Here is a 9,933-nt window from a genome sequence, read left to right as displayed (position 1 = left end):
TACACATGCCATGTCCTACATTCCTTAAGTAATCCCACTCTATACAGCAGAAAACTGAGGCACAGAGGAGTGGCACAGCCTTCCCCAAAGCCACCTCCCTAAGTGGTGGGTCTTGTTATGGATTCTAGTCCCATAGGAAGCCAAAGCCCTTAACACTTGTTAATACATCTCTTTGGAGGCTGGGCACCATCTATACCAGTGATGGTGAACCTGACACGCGTGTCAGAGGTGACACGCGAACTCATTTTTTTGGTTGATTTTTCTTTGTTAAATGGCATTTAAATATATAAAATAAATATCAAAAATATAAATCTTTTTCTTACTATGGTTGCAAATATCAAAAAATTTCTATATGTGACACGGCACCAGAATTAAGTTAGGGTTTTTCAAAATGCTGACACGCCGAGCTCAAAAGGTTCGCCATCATGGTCTACACTATACATTCACTCACATACTTTGGGGGGCATTTGAGCCCAGCGGCTTCCCTGGTGATGAGGAGACCACCAGCATACCCTGTGCCAAGCCCTGCCTTTGTCCTGAGCCCTCCCTATGCAACACTGTCCAGGAAATCCTCTCCATTTTACTATGAAGGAGGCACTGTCATGGTGACCATTTTACAGGTCAGTAAACTAAGGCTCTGAAATTTTAAGAAAACTGCCCGAGATCCCTCCGTCGGCAAGTGCAGAAAGCCATTCTGCAGATGAGACTAAAGGGTCAGAGATCCCCCCAAGACCACACAGAGCACAAAGGCTGTGGGGGCCTCAAGGCCCTCCCTCCAGGTGAGGTCTTGGCCTTTTTCCACTCCAGACCAGGGAGCCTCTGCTCAGAGAGGCCCCGTGGCTGGTCCAGGGGTCACAGCAGCGGTAGGAGTCTCTCTCGGCTCCTGTCCACGTGCTCTCGGCACCTTGGGGTTAACCACTGCCCCCAGGCGAGTCTCCTGGGCTTGTGAAAGTCCGGCTGCGGGCGCTCCAGACCCACGGACTCGGGTCAGAGAACCCGCATTTTAAACAAGCGTTTGCTCGCTCTGTGGCTCCCCGTCCCCTGCTCCAGGTGGCTCTCATCTCTGGCAAGTTTGGGAAGCAGCCGGGGTGCTGAGGCCCTGGGAGCTCGCGGGGCGGGGTCGGGCAGGTGCGCCCAGAGCCGCCCGGTGCGCAGCTCCGCCCCGGGGCGGGGCCTCACCTGCGGCCGCAGGTAGGCGGCTCCCGGGTAACCGGGCCCTGGCCCCGGAGGCTTGGGCGCGCGCAGCCAGCCGCGGCCTCACCGGGGATCCAGACAAGCTCACGGGGGCCGCCGGCGGCGGGACAGGAGGCTGGGCGAGGGCCTCCGGCCGCTCACCATGGTCAAGACACGCTGCTCCAAGTTCCTGCAGAAACTCGGCTTCCCCGGCGCGGGCCATCAGTACGAGCGGCTGGAGAGGGGCGAGTTGGAAACCTTGGTGAGTTTGGACGACGGGGCGCGGAGCCTGGGACCTGACCCTCCACCCTCCGCACCCCACGCCCCGAGCCCGTCCGCGTGGTGCGCTCCTCCAGCCCGCCCTCCACCGCCCGGTTCTGGAGAAAAGCGTCTTCAGAGCCACGCCAGCTCGCGTTTCTGCTCCGGCCCAGCGCTCTTGCCGCTTAACCCCATTTGGCGGATGCGAAACGGAGCGCGAGGCACGTTAAAGACGTCCCTCCAAGGGCTAGAAAACGACCTCGCTAGGAACCTAACCCAGGTTTCTCCGACTCCCGACTCCGGAGAAATGAAATCCCCGGGTCTCCACACCTAGGCTGCTATATGGATTTTCAAAAGCTGCTTGAATTGGGGGGCGGGGGGAGGAGTGATGCAAAACCAGCAGCAACAGAAAACTGCGCGCATGTTTTAGCAATCATAGAAATAATGGTGAAAGTCAAGGTAACAGCAGCCAGGCCTCCCAGCTTCGCTCCCCGTGTCTCCAGCGCCCTTTTAAAAAACCACTCAGGTTTGTATGTTGACTGCAACCTTCAGGTGACTCTCTAGAATAAACCAACAGGATTCGCAGGGAGGGGAGTGCTTACTAGCTGACACACTGAGACAAAGCTGTCCCCAAAAAGCCCTGCCACTTGGAGGAGCCAGAGGTGACAGTGGCGACCCGTGACTTTACTACTTTCTCCTTAGCTTGTCATCAGAACTCACAGCGGGATACCAGAGCAGAGGGCCCCGAATTTCTAAGCTTAACCAGAAAAGTAAAATCCTGAAATAGTCCCGTGGGGGCGCTCATGAGACTACAACCCTGCCTTTCGACTGGTGAAGGGAAACTTCAAAGTTTACTTTTTAATGAACAGATCAGCTGGAAATACTTGATTTAAAATATTTGATTTCCTCCCAAAGAATGACAACAGTCAAACAGTTTGGTTGTAGGATTCCTAAATATTGGTGCATTTTCAAGTGGGATTTTATAAATGGACTAGAGGCCCAGTGCTCAAATTCATGCATGGGTGGGGTCCGGCTGCCCCCATCAGGGCGATCAGGCTGCTGGTGGGGCAGGGAAGGGAAGGGGATGCGGGCAGTTGGCTGGCCAGCCCCTCTCCCAATGTGGGGGGGGAGGGGGCTGTGATCAGGAGCAGGCGGCTGCAGGCCACCCCCCCCTGGAACTCCCCCTTGAACTCCCAGTTCAGGGGGCAATTTGCATACAGTGGGGCCTGACTAACGAGTTTTTTGAGATACCAGCTGTCTCTCGGCAGATTTTTTGCATTGAGTTGATAGAGTAATTTTATTTAACGAGCTCGGTCTCGGAACGAATTAAACTCATAAGTCAAGGCCCCACTGTATTAGGATATTAGCAGGTGAATTCTGCACTAGGGTGGTGGACCACAGGGCTGTGTAACTAGCAGTTCTCAAATTTATTTTTCTGAAGCACTGTGTGTTGAACATGGGTTGGGTAAAGAGTTCCATTATTTCGCCAAAATCCATTTCTCTCCTTATATGCCATGCGATGTGTTTTGTTAAAGAAGTTGGAAGTTAGTTTGCTAACACGGTTGCCCTTTCTATGTTGTTTTTCTTTCCACTGTTTAATTTTTGCATCGCGCTTGGTACTTTTCAAACACTCCTGCTGTGTATGTACTTGGTTATGATCAGATTTTATGAGCTGTCCAGGTGCCCCGGGTATCATCCAGGTGTGCCAGGCATGGGGATGAAATAGCAGGAATAGAGCTGCTGGGGTGAGCTTCATCTCTGCACCAAAGTGGACTTCATTCCCCCCAGTTTTTTAAAGGGGCCTCAAAAGGTGGGACAGGGCTTCAACCTGCCTGTAGGTGTGGGGAGCAGGGGCTCCCCTCTGGGCTGTGGACCTGTGCTCTCCGCTGCACCCTGAAGGGGGTGTGGGATGATTGTCAGTGTAGCGTGACCCAGGCAGCCAGCCTCAAAGGCGGCGGAGAAACACAGTGTCAAGGCAAATGGGGAGTGTGATGAGGGAGGGAGGCCAGCCCACTCCAGGGAGGCGACCTGCTTACTGCCAGCTCAGCTCAGAGCCCGAACACCTCCTTTGCTCTCACTTTTATGCCCTCCAGTTGGAACTCAAGAAATCTGGAAAAAGAAGCAGAGTTTGCTACAGTGATTGTTTCCACAATAGTCCTCACTCTTTTATGAGTACATGTTGTACGCGGCGCGCTGGGCAGTCTCAACCTCCCAACCACTTTGCCCCGTCACCCAGTTATAATAGTGGTTGCTGTTGAGAACTTGCTGCGTTTCCTCCTGGGTCTCTTCAGTTCAAGAGAAGTGTTATTGTAACCGTGAGAGATGGGGATGTCAAGGCTCACAGCGGGGGCCAGGCGCTAAGGGTACTTCTCTACAAAACAGAGTTCATGGGGGAGGCTGACAGCCAACAGAGAAACCAAGAGATGTTTATATTAATAATGGAATTTCCCAGTGTGACGGAGAATAAAGAACAGAGTGACTGGGTGGGGGACAGGTGGTTGAGACGGGACTAGTATGGAGCCAGAGTTAGAAGCATCAGAGGCAGGAACTAAGCACAGTTCTCATGGCTCCTAGGACATCTCACTCTGGCTGTATTTCCATTGTAATGAAAAGAAAAGTGTAAGAGAAACCCCCTTTATTACTGGGAAGAAAGTTTCTCTCTGCTGACCTGATGGTTGGGTAAGGAGAATGCTGGACCAGAAATACCTGCTTCCAGGATGACTCGGTGAAAGTTGTCTTGGACCCTCAGGGCTCCCACCTCTTAACTGAGACTGCGTGACTCCACCTGCACCGCCTTCCTGTTTGGTGAGCGGATTCATTCTCCTGGGACTCTGCAGGGGGAAGGCTGGGTTCCAGCAGACTCGTGTAATGGCAGGGGGAGGATTGGCTTCCATGCTCACTCCCGTGGTTGCTTGTGGGTCTCTGAGCCTGGCTAGAAAGTCCTCTCCCCAGGGCTGCCTCAAGGATGCTTCCCCAAGGATGAATGGTCTAGCCTACTCTCAAGGGGGCAGGATTACTAGGGTGTGAATTCGGGGAGGCTGGGGTGATTGGGAGGTGTCTTAGAGGCTTTCTTTAGGAAGAAAGCTACCCAACCATCAGGTTAGCAGAGAGAAGCTTTCTTCTCAGTGGTAGGAAGAAATCGTTTCTTAAACGAGATCATTCACATAAGAACCGAGTGCATGGTGTGACCCAGAGTTAGCGAGTTTTGTTAGTGTTTTTGTTAGTCTTAAGTTCTATTTATTTAGACTCTTTTAAATTGGATTTTGATCATGCTCAGGCTGAGAATGTCTACTTACATGTACAAAATGGCATCTAAGTGTCTCAAAAATGTGTTTGCTGGTTTAGTTTGGGACCAGCAGCCTGTGAACGCCCACTTGGAAGGCTGTCAGTGGGTAACTAGAACTGGCTGGGTCACTGGGAGAGGAGGTGAGCGGTGGGCATTGTGGAAAGAACATTTCTTCACTTGGGCTTGATGACCATCTTGCTGCTCATTGACGGTGGCAGGCAGCTGTGTACAAAGACTGGATTCACACCAAGCCCCACTGGCAATGGGACGGCACCTCTCCGTGGTGCGACATTTGAGGGTTAACTCATGGATGCCTCGAGCACCTGCTGCACGATGGTGCCACTGGTTTTCTCTCTGAGCCACGGAGAAACTCTCACCCCTTCAGCATGTCATGATGATCGTCCCCCATGCAACTGTGACTGTTCCCCCCAATACCAGCATATTGACATTTGAGTGACAGTTTTGTCTTCATTGAATTATGCTCCTATTAGATTTTTTTTAATCTACTATTTTTTATGAACCAGGAACTATATATATATTTTTTTCCTCCCTTTCTTTTTCCTTCCTAAACGTGTCATGGTTATTTTCATAAACCACAAGGAAAACTTGCACAATGTGAAATTCTCCTTCACTCCCCCACGTTGCTCTCACTTTCCTCCTTGGTGTGTGTTGAGGCTGTAGGTACTGTTTGCATCTAATCAGTCTGCAGTAATCAGATGGCTGTTTGCTTGGGCGGTCCTGGCCCCTTTCCTTGCAGTTCCTGAAAGGCCGTGGTAGCAGCAGGGCTACCTAGATGCGCATTCTGGTTCTGCCGCTTGCCAGCAGTGAGACCGTGAGCACAGTCCTCAGTCTGCCATGCCCTGGTTTCCCTTCTGTACATGAGGTCATGACTGCACACACAGCAGAGACCTGTTGTGGAGTGGAATGGTCACGGGAAGCTTTTAAGGCAGCACCTGACCACAGTATTTATTATTCACACCCAACTCTATGCTTCTTTTTTTTTAAATTCTCACCCAAGGATATTTTCACCATTGATGTTTAGAGAGAGTGGAAGGGAGAGAGGAGGGAGGGAGGGAGACACAGAGAGAGAGAGAGTGAAACATTGATGTGAGAGAGACACATTGACTGATTGCCTTCTGCATGCACCCTGACCAGGTCCGGGGATCAAACTTGCAACCGAAGAACATGCCCTTAGCCAGGCCGATGCTCTAACCACTTAGCTAACCTATTTTTTTTAAACCTATGTTTTTAAAAATATACATAAGGTAATTCTGTGCACCTGCACCCTCCCCATTTCTGCAGTATATACTAGTACAGTTCAGGAGCAGTTTCTTGCTGTGTAGGCGTTTTTATTTAACCCACCCCTATGGATGGGCATTCAGATGGTTTCCTGTTTTAATGATTAGAACAGTGTTCCAATGGACATCTGTGGAGGCTCCACATTATTTTGAATCCTTACAAACGTCCCCGCAGAAATCTGAGGCTTCGAGGGTGCAGTGGCCTGTCCAGGGTTGGAACGCAGGGCTGCCTGGATTCTGTGCTGGACTTTTCTCTCTCCTGGCCTGGTTTCTCTCTGTGAGTTGCTGTTTTCCCGACCGTCATTAGTAAGTATTTTGTGGAGAGCCATGTGGAGGCTGTCGGTAGCCTGTTTCTCAGACCTTTAGTTTTAGCATCCGTTGATGATCTTTGCTCGAATCAATTACTCTTACAGTGTCTGCGAAACGGCGTTTTCTAATTCTGTCATTCCTCCCTCCTTGGTTACTTGGCATTTTGGCATGAGGAAGAGCTTCCCCTTCTACGTATTTGGTCATTTATTTACTCATTCATGTATCATTGTCAAGTCATGGATTCCTGTTTTATTAAGGGTGTACATTTTGTTAGCATCTCTCATTTTGATGTTCACATTGTCTCAGGTTTGGCCAACAGGAGCCTCTCCATGGTGGCATCTTGAATCTTGGACATTTTTTTTTTCTTCATTCTTTGAGCACATTCCTACTTTCTGGCACAGGAAGAAATTCCAGCCTCGTTTGGTACCTTCCCTGCCCCAGCCCCGGATCAGCCAATTCTCCTAGGATTCTCGGCTCTTTTTACTGGAAGAGTGGCATGGAGAACCGGATCTGGGGCGAGGTGTGCGCATGCTGGTGGGTGTCACTGCTTCTAGGCCCTCTCAGAGGAGGGTGTGTGTGTGTGTGTGTGTGTGTGAATGTGTGAAACCATAGATTTCAATCAATCAATTCTGCAAGGTCAGTGCCAGCTCTCTGTATGTGTAACTCCCTTCACCAACAGTGAGAAGGGCAGCTCCCATTATCCTCAGTATATTTACTTATTGCACAACCTCCCTGTGTATAAGAAGTCTCCTCACCTTGCCAACCAATTGTTGGCTCAGGGTCGAACTGGCCACCACCTAGCTTGGCCACCTCCTCACTTGGGCCTTGACTGCACTGCCTGCCTGTAAACAAGATATGTGCTCTGGATGTCACATTTCATCCTATTGTAGCTCTTTGCTGCTGGGGCCACACCACCACTACACACACACACACACACACACAGTACTAGATATAATTTCAAGGACTTGGAAACACTTCTGAACCCATCTTGACTGGAGTTGAAGAAGCCCTGCCTCAGCAATCCTCCTTATGGATCACCTTATTCCCATTTGACAGAGGAGAAAACTGAGGCTCATAGTGTTGCAGAAGACCGGAGAAAAACCAAGCAATGCTTAGAGAACTGGAGTTACACTTTATGATTATGATTATGATTATGATTATGAAGTGCAGGCCCAGAGAAAAATGCCTTTCAAATTCTGGGCAAACAACATGGAGGAAGCTTTCCCTATTTATACTTTTTTCCAGTTCTTTGTCTCCCAGATTAGGGTTTTTCCTGTCCCTTTTGCAAGTTCTTAAAGAGACCTGTGTGCTGGGGCTTTGAGACCTCAACCAAAGGCCTGGCGCCAGCGCTGATAACTTCGTCTGGGGAAGGTTTATGGCCTCTCTGGAATGGGAGTAGTCTTATTTTCCTTGTTATTTAAGCTAGCAAGTATTTACAGAAGCCAAAATAGCAGGGTTAAAATTTCAAACTGCAGTTTTTATATAAGATGGATGCTTCAATAGAAGTTCGGGGACTTGCTGAGGGTCACACAGCTGGTAGCCAGGGGAACTAGAATTAAAGCCAAGATGAGTGAGATGTGGGCCTAGTGATGCTCCCTCCCCCTGGCTTGCTACATTTAGGGGTCCCCCCTAACATTGAAAGGTGTTGGGCAGGTCCTTTTGAGTTCATTTGTGATGCTCTTGCCCGAGGATCCCGCCTCCTGTTTCCTGTGCTCCGCAGAGAGCCGGCCTCCTCGTGGCTCCTCTGTGCACCGCTTTGCCCACACCGTGCCCTGCCTGGGGCTCTTCTTCCCCCAGCTTCCTGAGTTAATCTGCTCACCTGCTCTGTCTTTCCTTTTCTGAGCATTCCTGTACTAGGAAGCCCCCTCCTGCACGGGCTCTGCCCCCACACATGGTCAGGACTGGGTTTTCCCTCGTTGTATCATCAATTCTGACTGTGGTGCAGGATTCAAAAAGGTACCAAAGGGTGTCCAGTAGGAGCCTCTCACTGCCTCTGTCTTCCAGCCTGGTGTGAGGTGTGCCTTAGAAACAAGCAAATACGCAGTCTCCTTTTTGTGTTACATCGGCTAATGTGGTACAATATTGTACATCTTTTTCTTCCCAATCTATTGCTACTGGTACCACTCCTGGGAAAACTGGTTGGCAGTGTCTACTATAACCAAAGGGGTGGATACCTGTGGCCCAGCGGTTCCACTTCTGGGGATGTGCCCAGGAGAAATGAGGGCTTATATCTGCTCAAAGACTGTTCATAGCAGTGTCGTGTATGATAGGCCACACTAGACTAAGTGCCCAATCACATGCAAATCTATAATAATAAAAGCGTAATATGCTAATTAGACCCGATGTCCTTCCGGACAACCCTCCAGATGAAGCTGAGGCTGTGAGGGAAGCCCTGGTCCCGGGTGCCTGCCAGTGGCCAGAGGGAAGCCAGTGCCGGCAGCCGGGGGAAGGAAGGCCTACTCTTGCACGAATTTCGTGCATCGGGCCTCTAGTAGTTACATAAATTATGACATATCCACGCAGTGGGACACTTGAAATACTACACAGCAATGAAAGAGAATGAATCACAGCTATGAAACCATGTTCATGGAACAACACAGATGAATCTCGGTAAAATGACATTGATTGAGAGAAACCAGACATAAGAGTACGTAATGTGATTTTTTGTATGTGGGGTCCCAAAACAGGCAGAACACATCCATGTTGATAGAAATCCAAACGTTGGTCAGCTTTCGCAGGGTGAAAAGGTCATGAGGGAAACTTCTGGGAGCTGGAGAGGTTCCAGGCTGCATCCTGGTGGGGTTACTCAGGTGCACACGTGCAGAACGGCACCCAGGTGCACACCTAAGATTGGCTGTTTTGTCCGATCATCATTATGCCTGTTAGCTGTAACCTGTTAGTTGGACACGCCTTTATTGTCTAGCTCCTCCCCTTGACGGTCCAACTTCTAGAAAGACTTGGGGGCACCTGCTTAGACTCCCACGGCTCTCCAGGGCCCAGGCACTTCCTGCCTGGTGTTGGGCCTGCGAGCCATGGGCTTTTCTGTCCTCCAACGTGGTGGCCTCTTAAGAACAGGATTCTATGGGGTTGGTCTTTAAATGCACCTCCAGCCAGGTATCCTCAGCTTAGCTCTGGCTGCATATTAGAATCACCTGGGCTTTTAGGAATCCTGAAAAGCAGGCCCCACTCTGTTGACCTAGCCATCAGGATAGGCCATGGCAGGTATATTTTTACAAGATCCAACTTTGAAGTCACTGCTGTGACAACCCCCACTTTCTGGAGGGGAAACTAAGGCAGCCAACGGGTGGATTTGGACAAATACGTTGAAGAAATAAGTGTTCACATCAGTCATTGAACAGGGAAGAATCCTTGGGGTCTAGGCCAGTCAGTGCTTGAAATGAGCTGACTCTGAGCCCGGAGGAAGGGCAGAGAGAGCTCAGTTCTGGCGCAGGAGGCTGGCCCGCCCCCAGGTGCCATGTGCTCGCTCTCTCAGCCAGCTCGCCTCTCAGCAATGTCATGTTTGCTCTGTGCGGTTCCCTCCGGAAGCCTCTGCTCGGTTAAATATTGGCGCTGAGCTGTCAGCTTGGGGAAAACACTCTAAGACATCCT

At 50.3% G+C, this 9,933-nt stretch overlaps 1 protein-coding gene across 1 annotated transcript in view; it reads left to right on the top strand.

Annotated features, from left to right (window-relative positions):
- The first annotated feature begins 1,216 nt into the window (after positions 1 to 1,216).
- ATP2C2 (ATPase secretory pathway Ca2+ transporting 2) overlaps positions 1,217 to 9,933 on the top strand; it is a 56,998-nt gene continuing 48,281 nt past the window's right edge. The window contains exon 1 of the mRNA XM_070399115.1: positions 1,217 to 1,435. Coding sequence (XP_070255216.1) covers positions 1,337 to 1,435 — 99 coding nt within the window. The 5' untranslated portion in view covers positions 1,217 to 1,336. The remainder of the gene's footprint in view (positions 1,436 to 9,933) is intronic.

This window comes from Myotis yumanensis, unplaced genomic scaffold (assembly GCF_028538775.1).
Source record: "Myotis yumanensis isolate MYYU_CA2020_CCGP unplaced genomic scaffold, mMyoYum1.0.hap1 SCAF_18, whole genome shotgun sequence".
NCBI classification, from domain to species: Eukaryota; Metazoa; Chordata; class Mammalia; order Chiroptera; family Vespertilionidae; genus Myotis; species Myotis yumanensis.
This window is presented reverse-complemented; position numbering and strand designations above follow the sequence as displayed.